General features: G+C 38.1%; 1 protein-coding gene across 5 annotated transcripts in view; it reads left to right on the top strand.

Moving 5' to 3' along the window:
- Positions 1–18330, top strand: part of PLEKHM3 (pleckstrin homology domain containing M3) — a 214158-nt gene that overhangs the window by 159495 nt on the left and 36333 nt on the right. For 4 of the 5 annotated variants that reach the window (XM_004004870.5, XM_042244110.1, XM_060410310.1 and 1 more), the window contains one exon: positions 15599–15756. The exons of the other annotated variant lie outside the window; for it this stretch is intronic. In XM_004004870.5, coding sequence (XP_004004919.2) covers positions 15599–15756 — 158 coding nt within the window. The remainder of the gene's footprint in view (positions 1–15598; positions 15757–18330) is intronic. 5 annotated transcript variants of the gene reach the window in all.

Below are 18330 nucleotides of genomic sequence, written 5' to 3'. Positions count from 1 at the left end.
TTGGCTGTTGTAAATAATGCTGCAGTGAACCCAGCAGTACATATGTCTTTTCAAGTGAGTATTTTTGTTTTGGTTTCTTTGGATACTCAGAATTGGCATTACCGTATCATATGGTAGTTCTGTTTTTTATTTTCGAGGATCCTCCATACTGTAACATTTTTTATAATGGCTGCACCAGTTCACATTCTCACCGACAGTGCACAAAGATTCCCTTTTCTCCACATTTATACCAACTCTTATCTCTTTTTATGATAGCCATTCTAACAGGTGTGAGGTAGTATCTCATTGTGTTGGTGTTTTTTTTTTTAAGAAAATATTTTTTATCTTACAATATAGTATCTTGAAAAGTACAGTAGTAAAGTACAACAAGTAACCTATTGGGGCTGGCGTCGAGTGAATAGGCAAGAAGAGTTACTGACTGAAGGAAGGAAAGGAGGTGGGAAATGGTGGAGCTGAAGGATGGTGCTGAAGGGGACTTAACAGTATTTCCACCCATGTTGTGGAATGTATCAGTTAAGTCACTCCTTTTTGTGACTGAATAATATTCCATTGAATGGATATATATTACATTTTCTTTATCCATGCATCAGCTACTGGACGTTAGGTTGTTTTTACTTCTTGTCTGTTATGAATAATGCTGCTATAAACACTCGTGTACAAGGCTTTGTGGACCTGTGTTCTTAACGCTCTTACCATTAAGTATATACAAAGGAATGGCTATGGTACCTCTTTGTTTGAAACTATTTCAGGAGATGCTGGACTGTTTTCCCAAGCAGCTACACCATTTCATATTCCCCCCTGCAGTGCAATGAGGGTTCCCTTTCACCTGCACCGGGAGGACTGAGGGGCTGCTGGGGGAAAGGAGACCATTTGGGCACCAGGAGGGGTTTGGGTGCCTTTGGGTGCTGGGAGCAAGTGCCTGCTCAACTGGGAGAGGGAGGGACCTCTGAAGGGACCAGAGGATTCATTATGATTTTGATTCACATTTCTCTGATGATTAGTGATGTTGATCACCTTTTCATGTAACTATGTATCTGTATGTCTTCTTTGGGAAAATGTCTATTCAGATCCTCTGCCCATTTTTAAATCAGGTGGGTTTTTTTTTGCTATTGAATTGTATGTGTTCTTTATATATTTTGGATATTAACATTATCAGATATGTAATTATTTTCTCGCATTTGATTTTGTCTTTTCCTTTTTTGATGGTTTTCTTTGCTTCTTAGTTTGATATAGTTTCCCTTGTTTATTTTTGCTTTTGCTGCCTTTGCTTTTTGGTGTTGATTAAAAAATATCATCTCTAAGACTGATGTCAAGGAGCTTACTGTCTATGTTTTCTACTAGGGGTTTTATGATTTTAGATCTTTCATTCAAGTTCTTAATACATTTTGAGTTAATTTTGTATAGTGTTCCAGTGTCATTCTTTTGCATTTTTCTGTTCCATTTCCCCAGCACCATTTACTGAGGAGGCTCCCCCTTCCCCAGTGTATATTCCTGGCTCCTTTGTCATAAATTAATTGAATATATACCATGGGTTTATTTCTGTTCCATTGATCAATGTGTCTGTTTTTATACCAGTATTACACTATTTTGGTTAATATAGCTCTGTATTATACTTTGAAATTAGATTGTGAAGCTTCCATCTTTCTCAAGAGTATTTTGGCCATCCAGGGTCTTTTGTGGTTCCATACAAATATTTGGATTATTTGTTCTGTTTCTGTAGAAGATGCCATTAGAATTTTGATAGGGTTTGATAGGATCTGAATCTGTATATTGTTTGGGATAGTATGGACGTTTTAACAATAGTGATTCTTCCAATCAATGAGCATGAATTATCTGTCCATTTGCTTGTATCTTCAACTCCTTTCATTAAGGTCTTATAGTTTTCAGTGTATAGGTCTTTCACCTCCTTGGTATTTTATTCTTTTTGATGTAATTGTAAATGGGATTATTATTATATTCATTTCTCTGATAATTGCAGAATTCTATTTTTAACATCTGCCTTTCTGTTCTTCACATCACACTCTGCAGAGGTAGCTTTTTTTTTTTATAATCGGTCTATCTTCTTCCAGACATTCTTATATATGCATGTGAATATTTTTATTTCTTTGCAAATGGGATCAAACTATACTACCGTTCTGCATTTCCCCTTTTCCAACTAAGAGTATACTGTGGACACTGGGGATATGTGCCCATTCAGTATGCATATTCTTTTATTAGATACATAATATAGAGTTACCTTGATTTTTTAACCTGTGGTGTTTTTCTCTGTTAGAATCAGTACTGCAGTGAACACACTCATACGTGTTCTTGTACAGTTGTGTGAATGGGTCTGTAGGGTAAGTTCCTTAACATGAGAGTGCCAGGTCAGAGGGTATGTATGCTTTGCAGTTTGATATAGATTGCCTCTTGCTTTTTGAAAAGGAGAAACCAATTTTTACTTCCATTCAGTGTCTTAAGAATGATTGTTTTCTTATATCCGCATTAACTTTCTGTGTTAACAATATTTTTAATCCTAACCATCCTGATAAATAAAAAATAACTTCACACTATGATTTTGATTTGTATTTTTTTCATTATAAGTAAGGTTGAATATCTTTTTTATATTATAGTGGCCATATGTAGTTTTTGTTAATTGCCTTTTAATTTCATTAACCTATAATTATATTAAGGAAATTGACATTCTTTTTATCTAAGTAGGAAATATTTTTCCCAATTTTTTGTCATGTGACTTTGTAAATGGTATTTTGTATTGTAACTAATTTTCTAATGTTACATATTCAGATTTATCACTTTTCTATGGTTTCTAAGATTATAAAATATTTACTCACATAAGTGTTTAACACTTTTCTCTAATATGTTTATAATTTTAAAAATACCTTTTATGGTTTATTATTATATTTAAATTTTCCATTTGTGTGGAATTACATTTTTTTTATGAAGTGAATTAGAGATTCAGCTTTGTTTTTTTCTCTGATGGCTAAACAATTGTCCCACCATCATTTATTAAATAATTTCTCTCTCCTCACTTTCACTGTATACTAAATTTCCATATGTATTTGAATCCATATCCTGGGTATACGGATATACACCATAAACACCACAAACACAGCAGATAATCTTCAAAAACAGATGTGTGAAGTTATAATCAGTACTGACTGGTGGTTTGCTACTTCTTGACACCTTGAGGCAAAGAATAAAAAACTGCTCACATTCTTAAAGACAATGGCATGCAAGCTAATAAAGAACACCTATTTCCACTTATGTGCAGGGTTTGTTTTTCCTCACATCAGTGACCCAGCAGTTTATTGGATCACAACCTTCTAGTCAGGAACTCATTTTTGTTTCTCATTTAATCTTAGGCATTGATGGTCTCATAAAAGCTGTTAAGTAATAATAATGTTGGGCACTTACATTGTACTTTTCATCCCTAAGTGCTATCTAAACATTAACTAATTAAATGCATTGATGAAAGGGAAGGATTTGCAGACTTCATCAGGAAAACTGATATCTGGTTGCACACCTGGGAGGGCATGATTCCTGAAAAGCGTTAACTCTCTCTTTGAATGGCGCTCAGCAAGCAGAGGAATAAAAAGCTGGTGACATTATTTTACTTCTTTTGAAAATTTCCTTGGGTATCTTCTAATTAGTCTGGTTAAACTCACCTTTTATCTATCTCCCCAGACATTTCCTTTCTACATTCCTGGGGGTATTCAACAAGCTTCTTTTGATGTTTTCCTGTCTGTTAGTCACAAAATCATAGGATCTTCAAGCTGAGAGAAATCCTTATTGATCATCTAGTTTTGAATAACTTAGTATGATCACTTCATTTTGTAGGTGAGGAAACTGAGGCATGGAGAAATTAAGGGACTTATTAAAAAGGTCAGACAGCTTAGTGGGGACAGAACTGAGAAGAGAAGTCAAGATGTTTAGCTCCCATTTCAGATCTCAAATCAGTTTCAATCCTTTTTTCCTCTTTGTGAGCGTCTGAGTTGCTTTTCCCTTTTTTTTTTTTTTTAACTCCATCCTTTACATGCTTCTCGTTTCGTTCTTTGCTTTCTACCTTTTATGTCTCTCCTAACTCTTAGTGGGTCATTCCCATGCATGATCAGGTAACATTGCTTCAATTTCTCCGCTATTTCTCTACTTCTTTAAATATGGGGTCTTTTGTTGTTGGTAAGATGTCCTCAACAGGTCCCTCTGAAAAGCACTGTTTCTTCACATTCTCTTACATATGTGCTTTCAGGGAGTTGATTTAGTTTGCTTTGGTTTTTTCCAGCCGTAGTTGCTTCTTCCTTTAATAAAGTTACTTCTCTTGGTAAATAGCCTAGGGTTTAAGTTAATAAGTCCATTTCCATCATAGAATTTCATGTTACTTTATCTTTTTAAATTTTTAAATTGAAGTTCATGTTACTTTAATTCATGAATTTCCCAGTCATTCAATAATAAGAATGATACTCCATGTTTAGAAGTTTACACAAGATGTGACTACTTAAGAGAATTTTTGTACAAGGAATAAATATGTTGGAAAATAAATCCTCACATAAGCCAAAGACAGATCCAGTTCAGATCAAAACTGTGGGAGTAAACCTGGACCAGCTAGACTGTGCATCTTATTTCCATGCAGGGGCTGAGACGGTTTAGAAATTCTCCATTTCTATATACCTCCATGGGTATCCAGTGACTTCAGGATTCTCAGGCTGAGCCAAACCCCAAGGCTGCACTCTGACCCTAGATGCCCTCATTAGGGCCCCTTCTGAGAGTAATGAAGAGTACTTAAGGAGACGGGAGTGGGGGTGCCAAGGCCTGACATAACCCAGCTAGGTGATCTTAGCTCCCCATCACCTCCCTGGGCCTTAGTTTTGCCCTTGTATGTGTGTGTGTGTTAGTCGCTCAGTTGAGTCAGACTCTTTGCAACTCCGTGGACTATAGCCCGCCAGGCTCCTCTGTCCTTGGGATTCTCCAGGCAAGAATACTGGAATGGGTTGCCATTCCCTTCTCCAGGAGATCCTGCTAACCCGGGGATGGAACTCCGATCTCCTGCATTGCAGGCAGATTCTTTACCATCTGAGCTACCAGGGTGCTCCCCATCACCTCTCTGGGCCCCTTTAGCCAAGTTAAAGAAACCATTTAAAGCAAGGGTCCCCAGTCCCTGGGCCACGGACTAGTATTGGTCATGGCCTGTTAGGAACTGGGCCACAGAGCAAGAGGTGAGTGGCAGCAAGCAGTAAGCTAAGCTTCATTTCTATTTACAGCTGCTCCCCATTGCTCACATTGCTCAGCCTCCTGTCACATCAGTGGCAGCATTAGATTCTCATAGGAGCATGATCTCTATTGTGAACTACACATGTGAAGGCTCTAGGTTGCTCATTCCTTATGAGAATCATCCCCAAACCATCCCCCTCCCACCACATCCTACCCAACCTCACTGTTGTCAGTCGCTCAGTCGTGTCCTACTCTTTGCAACCCCATAAATGGCAGCATGCCAGGCTTTCCTGGCCTTCACTGTCTCCCGGAGTTTGATCATACTCAGGTCCATTGAGTCAGTGATGCCATCTCACCTCCATCTCTGGTCCGTGGAAAATTTTTTTTCCATGAAATGGTCCCTGGTGCCAAAAAGCTTGGGGGGGCTGCTGACTTAGAGCCTTTCCTTGTATACTGTTCAGTGAGTAATAATGACATAACTGGGCCAAAATGAATAGTTGTGACCTAAATCAGATTTATATTAGACACATAGCTAATTAACTCAATAGAGAAATGAGATTCTGCTGAACGTACCATAAGAATTTCCTGAACTGTCTCAACTTAAAATATCTTAATCTACTTTCCCTGTAAATAGTACGCATGCATTTATATGAGACCATTTGGCCTGCTTTGGGGCTCAGAATATGTGGGCCATATAATTGTACTTACTCTTTGCAAATGCTTCTACTGAAGTTCCGTGAGGTTATGGCTTCACGAGCCTATAGCCATTAAGGCACTTTCCATAATGTGGAAAAACTGAAGTAGACCCCATCCTATATATTTTTGTGAATTAAGAAATTTATGTTCTTGGGTTCAGCTTTACCATTCAGCCATTGGAGAAAGTTGAAATTCTTTTAGTCCCTGAGATAGTTTCTACCAGGATGCAAAGTATAATTTGATAGGGATCATGATGGCCACTTACGAATCGACCCAATTACATCAACCCAGACAACCCAAATTATAACTTAGTTTCCAGAATCTAAGTAGAGATTGTCACCCTTGGGAGAGAATCAGATAAGAGCTCAATGTTGACATCATAATCCACCATGAGTGAAGTATTTGATTAGCCAGAACCTTCCTCCTATTAGAACAGTCCCATAATGGATAAAGAAGGGTGTGGAGCAGCTAATTGGAGAAGACATAGTTTCCTGTTTTTCTGTAAACATCCCAGCATTGAGCCATGATAAGGAGCTTTAAGGCTAATTATGGAGAAATGGGATTTTAACGAACTTTTTGAAATAGGAAAATCCCCTATGCCTTTTATTTTCTATTTTTAAGAAAAATAATATGGTAGTATGCTTTTTATTTTCTGTTTTTAAGGATTTATTATTAAGAGGAATAAAATTAACTAGACTTACTGTGGTGATATTTTGCAATATATACAAATACCAAATCATTACACTGTATTCCTGAAACTAATATAACATTACATATCAATTTTTTTAAGAAAAAAGGAGTAAAATTTAGAATCAAATGAGAATTCAAAATTATTCTTGCATGTGTTAGCTTTTCAAACTTGAGCAGACGCCACAGACTGTTTTTCCTAAATCTTCAGGAACTCACCGGGCCTAGATCACTAACCATCACTGTCCCCACCTGTTAACGCTAAGAAATGTCACTCAGAAAGAAAATAGTGAGTGCTGTCTTTCAGAATCCTCTGGCCAAGCAAATGCAAACGAAATTATATTTGAAATCATTTTAGTGTGTGACAATTTTGATTCTTCCATTTTACCAAGCTTGCTTGTTACTAGTGAGTGGCAGGTGGCTTTGTTGAACATGAATGGGGTCTTTTGGTTAGACTTTCAGAGGAGGGGCCGTTTGTCAAGTGCAGCAGCCCTCCCCATCAAAATCTTCCCAACAGTTGTCCAGAATCTAGATGCTACACAATGGCGGAGGAATACCAGCACTGAAATGGAAGGTCACTTGACAAATCAGGGGGAAGGAATCCGTCGATGCGTACATTCAATGAGAAGGAGATTTTTCTTTCTTGTTTCTTGTCTAAGTCCCCCAGTGCTCCTTCTTTCTCCCAGGGTAGATTTTGAATCTTGTGGTGGAGCCAAGGGAGTGAAGGTAACGGACATAGAAGAATCATTTGTGCCCTTTTCCCAATCCCGCAGATCTCTGTTGGCTGCAGACCTTGAGCATGACACTGCAATTTCCTGGTGCCACACATGAGTAATGAGCAGCTGTTTCTGAACCTGTGGTTTGGAGAAGGCAGCACTAGGTTATTTTTTAACTTAATTGTAATTTTTGATTGCTCTGCAAGAAGGCAAATCAAATAAAGTCTGTTGTCTTAGTCTGCAAGAAAGCCATAGGCCTCAAATTCCAGTGCTGACCATCTTGACCAGAATAGAAGAGGGGGGAAAATGTGTGTATCCTTGAGCTGGAAGTTCGACCAGCAGCTTTCGTGGGCTACTGTCACACAAGAAGGGTAAGCATATTTGGTGTATTTGTCAGTTTGCGGGATCATGGAAAGTAACATTTGACTATTCCTTGAGTTCTAGAAGTACCTGAGTTGATAGAGTGAAAATAATTTGTAGAGAGACTGCAAAAGTCAAAAGTAGAAAACTCTTGAAGAAGGTATCAGCTTGATATTGCATTTGTCTTTATTCTACAGTGCAATAAAAAAGACACATAATTTTAAGTTACAAATGGAAGTGTGTATTCTTTGAACACGAAGTCCCTATGGTACCCCTGGAATAATCATATATGCAGTACCTCCAAATTAAATCAGACTAGGACTTTCTTTCGGAGAAGGCAATGGCTCCTCACTCCAGCACTCTTGCCTGGAAAATCCCATGGACGGAGGAGCCTGGTAGGCTGCAGTCCATGGGATCGCTAAGAGTCGGACACGACTGAGCGACTTCACTTTCACTTTTCACTTTCATGCATTGAAGAAGGAAATGGCAACCCACTCCAGTATTCTTGCCTGGAGAATCCCAGGGACGGGGGAGCCTGGTGGGCTGCCATCTATGGGGTCGCACAGAGTCGGACACGACTGAAGTGACTTAGCAGCTTAGCAGCAGGACTTTCTTTTGTACAAGAAATTAAATTTAATGGAAAACAGAAGCAAACTATTTCACCATGTTTTGGACATATGCCTTTTTCTCAAGGAGATAGAACAATTTGGTATATGGAGAAGATGAGAGAGATTAAGGAGATGGATGAAGAGCTACCTGTGTTTTCTGCTAATTACTTTGTCATGATTTTGTTCACATTAACAGGCACTTGTGGAAAATAACTAAGCCTAGGATAACTGAACCTCATCTCAGAGGTCTATTTCACCAGCACTTACAACATATCCAAATGAGTGCCTGATTAACAAACCACCAGTCTTCTAAATGCTAAAGCTGAGTGGCCTTGTGACTTGTGGTGGAAGGATGTAAAGTTATATTAACCTGTGACCAGGAAAAAGTGAAAAAGAAAGGCTCCTTGAGCTTTGGTCTTCTTTGAGGCTTCCATCTTCCTGGTGTTTGTGGAATATGGTCCTAACCTCAGCACCCCACCAGGTTGGCTAGGAAAGTGGGAATGAAAAGCAGGATTCTTGAGGGCAGAAGGAGATGGTAGGACATCTTACTTCTTCTTAAGCAAGTATCTCAAGTAAAGATGTAGCTGTGAGATATGAGCTCCAGACACCTGGAGCCTGCTTCTCTTAGTGCTGAAGCCTCTAGACCAAAAGCCAGAATAGCTTCCGAGTGTTGCTAGTTGTTATATTCAAAACAAGATTAAATTTTACCTTTACCCTTTGAAATCAGTATAAAGTTTTCTTCCCTATAATATTAAACAAATGTTTGTCAATTCTAAAATAAACTTACAGAGTATTACCTCGCTTTTCTGAAGAAAAAATTTCCAGCAACTTCAGCACTTTGAAACATGGCCCTGAACCTTACCTGACAAATAGGAAGATCAATTACTTAAGTGTAAAGACGCGAAAAGGGTTTCTAGTTAGCTGAGTTGCCACCAAGTTCACGTGTTCTTCGTTCTCCTCCCCAGATCACACAGCGGAATGATTCAAAATGTTGTGACACAAAAATAGCACAGATATGACTCTTGCAGCAAAGGAAAAAGACTGGAAAGCATCCTCAATCATTCAGCAAGAACCTAGATGCCTGGCAGAGAGAGGGTATTTAAGACTGGTGTGAGATTCAGTCTGCCTTTAAGCAATTTACATTCTTTTAGGTTGCTTTACATAAAATTGCCATTTTTATAAGTAAAATCACCATTTTACTTTTATGGGCAAAATCACCATTTTATAGATAGTACCTCCACTTTTACATTTTCAATCTACAGTTGGAAAAGCAAAACAATCACATGTTAAAGGATAGCAAAAAATATAGGAGAACATCAATTTCCATATTAAATTGTGTGGTTATAAAAATAAGTTAGATGAAGCACAAGAGATCCATGGCAGGTGAAGTAGCCAAAGATGACTGTCCAGATCAAGCCAGAATAGATCTGAGCCGTGACTCCTGGGTGACATTTAAGGAAGTGTTAAGAGAAGAAGTGAAACTCCAGATAGAAGAAATACATTGACAAAGGTACAGAAGCAAGAACAAACATATTCTACACAGGGAAGAGTTCCCTTACAACAGAACATAAATACCAAGGAGTGGAAAATGAATTTGGATAGACAGTGTGAAATTAGCCTATGGAGACCCTTGTACACCAGGCAAAATATAGGCTCCAGTTCTGTCTAGTTCATGCTTCTATCAATAGCCAAGTATATTCAATGCCAACTATGCATTGAATTCAGCAAATTCAGTGCAATTTTCTGAAATGAATGAATGAAGAATGGTAAAATAAGAATTCAACCAAAGGTTTGAGGGAAGAGATAACACACAATGAAAGTAATGTATAAACCTAATTAGTATAAATGCTGGATAGATTCAAGGAAAAAGGCTATCATCCATAAATAAAACCAGAATCTTATTTCATTATTAAATCAGGACTTCCTTGGTGGCACAATGGATAAGAATCCGCCTGCCAATGTGGGGGACATAAGTTTGACCTCTGGTCCAGGGAGATTCCACATGCAGTGGAGCAACTGAACCAGTGCACCACAACTACTGGGCTTGCACTCTAGGGCCTCTGAGCTGCAAGAACTGAGCCTGCATGCTGCTGAAGCTTGCATGCCTGGAGCCCATGCTCCACAACAAGAGAAGGTACCGCAGTGAGAAGCCCACATGCTGCAATGAAGAGGAGCCCTCACTCACTGAAACTAAAGAAAACCACATAAAGCAATGAAGATTCAGTGCAGCCAAAAATAAATAAATAATTAATTTTAAAAAAATCAGCATCAACCCTGAAACATTATGCTAAGTGAAAGAAGCCAGTCATAGAACACCGCATATTATATTATTCTATTTACATGAAATAGCCAGAGTAGGTAAAATTATGAAGACAGAAAGTGGAGATTGCTTGTGGGATGGATTAGGGAGAAAAGATTAGTGACTGCTAATGGGTGTGGGGATTTGGAGGAGAGTGGAGGAAATGTTCCAACATTGATTGTGGTAATGGTACAAGAAACACCTGGAGTAACAGGGAAATTTGGCCTTGGAGTACAGAATGAAGCACGTCAAAGGCTAATAGAGTTTTGCCAAGATAACACAATGGTCATAGCAAACACCGTCTTCCAACAACACAAGAGAAGACTCTACACATGGACATCACCAGATGGCCAACACCAAAATCAGATTGATTATATTCTTTGCAGTCAAAGATGGAGAAGCTCTATACAGTCAGCAAAAACAAGACCGGGAGCAGACTGTGACTCAGATCATGAACTCCTTATTGCCAAATTCAGACTTAAATTGGAGAAATTAGGGAAAACCACTAGACCCTAGACCATTCAGGTATGACCTATATCAAATCCTTTATCATTATACAGTGGAAGTGAGATATAGATTTAAGGGACTAGATCTGATAGAGTGCGTGATGAACTATGGACGGAGGTTCGTGACATTGTACAGGAGACAGCGATCAAAACCATCCCCAAGAAAAACAAATGCAAAAAAGCAAAATGGCTGTCTGAGGAGGCCTTACAAATAGCTGTGAAAAGAAGAGAAGTTAAACACAAATGAGAAAAGGAAAGATACATCCATTGAATGCCGAGTTCCAAAGAATAGCAAGGAGAGATAAGAAAGCCTTCCTCAGTGATCAATGCAAAGAAATAGAGGAAAGCAACAGAATGGGAAAGACTAGAGATCTCTTCAAGAAAATTAGAGATATCAAGGGACTATTTCATGCAAAGATGGGCTCGATAAAGGACAGAAATGGTATGGACCTAACAGAAGCAGAAGATATTAAGAAGAGGTGGCAAGAATACACAGAAGAACTGTACAAAAAAGATCTTCACAACTCAGATAATCACGATGGTGTGATCACTCACCTAGAGCCAGACATCCTGGAATGTGAAGCCAAGTGGGCCTTAGGAAGCATCGCTACAGACAAAGCTAGTGGAGGTGATGGAATTCCAGTTGAGCTATTTCAAATCCTAAAGGATGATGTTGTGAAAGTGCTGCACTCAATGTGCCAGCAAATTTGGAAAACTCAGCAGTGGCCATGGGACTGGAAAAAGTTGGCTTTCATTCCAATCCGAAAGAAAGGCAATGCCAAAGAATGCTCAAACTACCACACAATTGCACTCATCTCACACACTAGTAAAGTAATGCTCAACATTCTCCAAGCCAGGATTCAGCAATACGTGAACCGGGAACTTCCAGATGTTCAAGCTGGTTTTAGAAAAGGCAGAGGAACCAGAGATCAAATTACCAACATCCGCTAGATCATGGAAAAGCAAGAGAGTTCCAGAAAAACATCTATTTCTGCTTTATTGACTATGCCAAAGCCTCTGACTGTGTGGATCACAATAAACTGTGGAAAATTCTGAAGGAGATGGGAATACCAGACCACCTGACCTGCCTCTTGAGAAACCTGTGTACAGGTCAAGAAACAACAGTTGGAACTGGACATGGAACAACAGACTGGTTCCAAATAGGAAAAGGAGTATGTCAAGGCTGTATATTGTCACCCTGCTTATTTAATTTATATGCAGAGTACATCATGAGAAACATTGGGCTGGATGAAGCACAAGCTGGAATCAAGATTGCCGGGAGAAATATCAATTATCTCAGATATGCAGATGATACCACCCTTATGGCAGAAAGTGAAGAAGAACTAAAGGGCCTCTTGTTGAAAGTGAAAGAGGAGAGTGAAAAAGTTGGCTTAAAGCTCAACATTCAGAAGACGAAGATCATGGCATCCGGTCCCATCACTTCATGGCAAATAGACGGGAAAGCAGTGGAAACAGTGTCAGACTTTATCTTTTGGGGCCCCCAAATCACTGCAGATGGTGATTGCAGCCATGAAATTAAAAGACGCTTACTCCTTGGAAGGAAAGTTATGACCAACCTAGACAGCATATTAAAAAGCAGAGACATTACTTTGCCAACTAAGGTCCACCTAGTCAAGGCTATGGTTTTACCTGTGGTTATGTATGGATGTGAGAGTTGGACTGTGAAGAAAGCTGAGCGCTGAAGAATTGATGCTTTTGAACTGTGGTGTTGGAGAAGACTCTTGAGAGTCCCTTGGACTGCAAGGAGATCTAACCAGTCCATCCTAAAGGAGATCAGCCCTGGGTATTCATTGGAAGGACTGATGCTGAAGCTGAAATCCAATACTTTGGCCACCTAATGCAAAGAACTGACTCATTTGAAAACACCCTGATGCTGTGAAAGATTGAGGGCAGGAGGAGAAGGAGACGACAGAGGAAGAAATGGTTGGATGGCATCACTGACTCAATAGACATGAGTTTGAGTAACCTCCGGGAGTTGGTGATGGACAGGGAGGCCTGATGTACTGTGATCCATGGGGTCGTGAAGAGCTGGACACGTATGAGCGACTGAACTGAACTGAAGCTCTTGTTGGTAACATCATTTGCAAATGTGTTCTCCCAGTTTATAGGTTATCTTTTTGTTTTATTTATGGTTTTGTTTGCTGTGCAAAAGGTTATAAGTTTGATTAAGTGCCATTTGTTTTTGCTTTTATATCTGTTACCTTGGGAGACTAACCTAAGAAAACATGGGTACAGTTTATGTCGGAGAATGTTTTGTCTATATTCTCTTCTAGGAGTATCATGTCATATTTAAGTATCTAACCCATTTTGAGTTTATTTTGTATATGGTGTGAGGGTGTGTTCAAGTTTAATTTGCATGCAGCTGTTCAACTTTCCCAGCACTACTTGCTAAAGGGGCTGTCTTTTCCCCATTTCATATTCTTGCCTTCTTTGTCAAGATTTATTGACCATAGGTGTGTGGGTTTACTTCTGGGCTCTCTATTCTGTTCCATTGATCCATATGTCTCTTTTTGTGCCAGTCCCACACTGTTCTGATTATTGTAGCTTTGTAGTATTGTCTAAAGTCTGGTAAAGTTAATGCTTCCTGCTTTGTTCTTTTTCCTCAGGATTGCTTTGGGAAATCTGGGCTTTTTATCATTCTGTATAGATAATTTTTGTATTATCTGTTCTGATTCTTTGAAAAATGTCATGGGTAATTTGATAGGGATCATATTAAATCTGTAGATTGCTTTGGGTAGTATTGTCATTTTAACAATATTAATCCTTCCAATCCAAGAGCATGAGATATCTTTCTATTTCTTTGAGTCATCTTCAGTTTCCTTTATTAATGTTTTGTTGTTCTCAGAGTATAAGAATGCTAGAGTAGATAGCGATTCCCTTTTCCAGGGGATCTTTCCAACCTAGGGATTGAACCCAGGTCTCCCACATTGCAGGCCGATTCTTTACTGTCTGAGCCACCAGGGAAGGGCCCATAGATTTCAGGATTATCAGTTCTGGTTCTGTGAAAAATTTCACAGTTAATTTGATAAGGATCACGTTAAATCCATAGATTACTTTGGGTAGTATAGCCATTTTAACAATATTAATTCTTCCAATCCAAGAGCATGGGATATCTTTCTATTTCTTTTAATCATCTTCAATTTCCTTTATTAATGTTTTGTAGTTCTCAGTATATAAGTCTTTCACTTATGTGGGGTTTATTCATAAGTATTTTATTTTACTGTTTTGATGTGGTTTTAAAAGGGGTGGTTTTTTACATTCTCTTTCTGATATTTCGTTGTTAGTGTGTAAAGAAATTGCAGAATACATTTTTATATTCCTTATAGTCTTTTACTCTAGTATTATCAGCCACTACTATTTGTTTACCTTAACCTGGTAATATCTCTTTAAGTATGATTTACTGCTCTCAGATGTTATTTTTATGTAGATTCTCATTTTAATTATGATTCATTTGAAAGTATCCATCTATTTCCAGCTATTTCCAAATTAAATTCAATCTTCATTTTTTTCTTTTATCAAAATCAGCATGTATATGCATGTGCCTCAGTAAGAGAGAAATAAAGGCAGATTGTATCTTATTAGTATAGGAACTGCTTAAGTCTTTGAAGCCTGTGCATTGTTAGTTAAGTGAGGGGGGGCTCTGATGAACCATCGGCTCCAAACTCATGAATGTTGGAGGGGAGGGAACTGAGGGAGGCAGCCAGACTCAAGACAAGACACTGGGGCCTCGTGGAGACAAGTGTCAGTTGAAGAGCACATGTCTCAGCAGGAGCCAGCAGCCTCTACTCATAGCCGGGATCATCATCGTGTTGGAATCCAGGCCTACTTTTGCCAGATCTAATGATTTTTCAAAAGAAGCCAAAATCTGAATTTTTAAATCATGTAACCCCCTCCCCAATTATTAAATTGGCTCATTTTTTTAAACACTAAGAGATTTTTAAAAAACATCTCCAGGCTAAATATAGTCGTCAGACTGCCAAATTGCAACTTCTGTTATTATGATACTTAGCAGCAGCAAGAGAAACCTATTTTTCCATATTTGTTACATGTTCTTAGGTGAGCTGGTGAAAAAACTATTCTATTAACTCATTAGGAAACAGATATTATTGGATATATAACATAACATAAAATTCTACATCAGTAGTTACCCTGTTTGTTTTCAATCTGTTTTGGGAAATCCACCACACTCCTCGTATACTACACCATAACTGTCTATGAAAGTAGGCTTCCCCATTTGTTGGTCCTCTGTCCGCTACAACACACTACAGAAAAAGAGCAATACAAAAGAAGTTTCAACATCTTCATTTTTCAGCCCCCAGTGGTTTAAGCCAGAGAGTTCTTTCGGAGTGAAAATACTATGTCTTGTCTTTCTCAGAGTTGCTGAGAAATTATAATTAGAGGTTTTCCTGTTGTGTAAAGGAAAGGAATTCCAGTCCTGCATCTACAAGACTTTTTGTTCTCAACAAATTTGCTTTCTTCCCTGTTCTGTTTCTCTTTCTGCAGGTAATAGAGGGAAAGCTGGCTCCATTCTTGGGCAAGGTCATTAAATTTGCCACCTCGCATGTGTACAGCTGCAGTCTTTGTAGCCAGAAGGGGTTCATCTGTGAAATCTGTAACAATGGAGAGATCCTCTACCCTTTTGAGGATATTTCAACAAGCAGGTACAGAATCTCTTGTCTTACAACAGTATACCTGAATATGTCACATGCGGTGTTATTGGGCCAGATCGGGCCAACTTTTTGTCAAGCACTGTGTCTCTGTCTCTGCCTCTGCATCAGATTTCCTGATGTCCTGGAGAATATTTTTTACCCTTTGGTTTCCTACATTTATTTCCAACTCACTTTGCTTCCTTTATCCAGAATGATATAACAAAGTTGCAAAAAACCCATAGTCTAGATCTATCTTATTTGGTAACAAAGAGTATTCAGCTTCATTTTTTGAATAAAGATGGGGGTGGAAGAATTCTCACAACCATCCCAGGATCAAGTGATAGGCTATGGAAATCATAGTCTCAAGAGGAAGACCCAAACTGGATGGATGACTAGGAAGAAAACCAGAGGACACTGGTGAACAGCTGTCTGGTTCACCACATGCTCTTCTCTATAGATGCACTACAGTCTAGTGATGAAAGTTTTAGGATCCAAAGGAGAGAAAAGTGGGAGTCCATGTGGGATTATTTTTCTAACCAAAGTAATATTTGGGTATCATCACTTCCATTGATTGATGGATGATTTTTTCCCCCTGACTTAAGAGCAGGGTTTTTCCTGTTGCCTATTTCCTGAGTCATAAAATGATACATATCACTTTTCCTTTCATTCCAACAGCGTAATAGGAATATACATTGTTTGTGCATAAGGGCATTGGCTTCTCTGGGCATGAATTCATGGCTCATTTCCCACCCTGCTGGGCTCACTTACTCTGTGGTTCAGAATAGAAGGTGAGGCACTTAGCCAGGGAGAGTTGAAGCATGTGTGGTAAAGCTAAGATATTAAAAGTCCACTTGGCCCTTCTGGCCTCTTCTTAAATCCAAAGACTATTTGTAAATGTCTAGGTCCCGCACACAGAAAGACAGACACATAAACATAAGATTCCCTATACACACACACACTCCTGCCTCCAGTTTCCTGAGTGCTGTTATTTAGCTCATAGCCTAAAGATTATATACTTCTTAAAAATGTATACCACACAAAAACTTGTATACAAATGTTCAGAGCAACAGTATTCATAGTAATCAAAAATTAGAAACAATATAAATGCCTATCAGCTAATGACTAGATAAACAAAATGTGATATATTGATATAGTGAAATATTATCCCATCTAAAAAGGAATGAAGTATATACTGCAGAGTTGGATGAACCTTGAAGCCATTATGCTAAGTGCAAGAAGCCAGACACAAAAGGCCACATATGTTCTATTTATTTGAAATGTACCCAAAAGACAAATCTGTAGAGACAGAAAGTAGATTTGTAGGTGCCTAGAGCTTAGGGAAGGGGGAAAGAGAATAACTACTAACGAGCATAGATTTATTTGGGGGGAGGGGTGATACAAATGTTCTAGAATTGGATAGTTGTGATGGTTACACATTCTTGTGAATATACTAAAAAGCAGTGAATTTTACACTTTAAAAGAGCAGGTTTTATGTGAATTATACTGCAATAAAAAATGTTTAATAAAAAAGTAAAAATTAAAAAAATACTTCCAACTGAATATGCCATATATTTTGGGCCATAAAAGAAGTCTCAATAAATTTAAAAGATTGAAACCATACCAGATGTGTTCTCTGAGACATGGAATTAAGATCTCCAGTAGAAAAACATTTTGAAAAACCCCAAAGTATTTGGAAATTAAATAATGTGCTCTAAAAACCCATGTGTCAAAGAAGAAATCCACCACAAGAGAAATTTTAAAAAGAATTTAAAGAGCATTAAGTTCACCATTTTAATGTATCAGTTTTTAAAATAATTTTTGTAAGTCTTTATTGAATATGTTACAGTATTGCTTCTGTTCTATGTTTTGGTGTTTTTGGCTGTGAAGCATGTAGAATCTTATCTCCCCAACCAGGGATTGAACCTGCAACCCCTGCATTGGAAGGTGAAGTCTTAAACACTGCCAGGGACATCCTTAAAATATTTTTAAATGAATGAAAATGAAATACAAAATATCAAAATGGAATGCAGCTTAAGTTTTTTGAGAGAAATTTATAGCTATAAACACCTGTATCAGAAAAGAGGAAAGAAGGTCTCAAATTAATAAACTAAAATCCCACTTTAAGAAACTTATGAAAAGCAAAGTAAATCCAAAGCAAGCAGGAGGAAAGAAAGGGTTAAGATTAGAGAAGATATCAATGAAATGAAAAACAATAAGTCAATGAAACCACAAATTGGTTCTTTGAAAAGATTAACAAACTTGATAGCCTTTTAGGTAGGCCACCAAAAAATTAAGAGAGAAGATACAGATTGCCAGAATCAGGAAAGAAAAAGGATATAGCGATTAAAATAATTTTTAAAAGGCAGTATAAATAACTTCATCCCAACAAGTTAGACAACTTAGATTAAATGGATAAATTTCTAGAAAGACAAAGTACAAAACTGACTCAAAAAGAAATAAAAATATGAATAGGCCTTCAACAAGAAATTGAAATAGTAATTTTTTCTTCTTCTTCCCATGAAGAAATCAGATGGCTTCACTGGTGAATTTTGTTGAATATTTGAAGAAATAATACCAATTCTTTAC

The sequence above is a fragment of the Ovis aries genome, chromosome 2 (assembly GCF_016772045.2).
Source record: "Ovis aries strain OAR_USU_Benz2616 breed Rambouillet chromosome 2, ARS-UI_Ramb_v3.0, whole genome shotgun sequence".
Classification (NCBI taxonomy): domain Eukaryota; kingdom Metazoa; phylum Chordata; class Mammalia; order Artiodactyla; family Bovidae; genus Ovis; species Ovis aries.
Note: the sequence above shows the minus strand (reverse complement) of the source record. Positions and strands in the feature narration are given on the sequence as shown.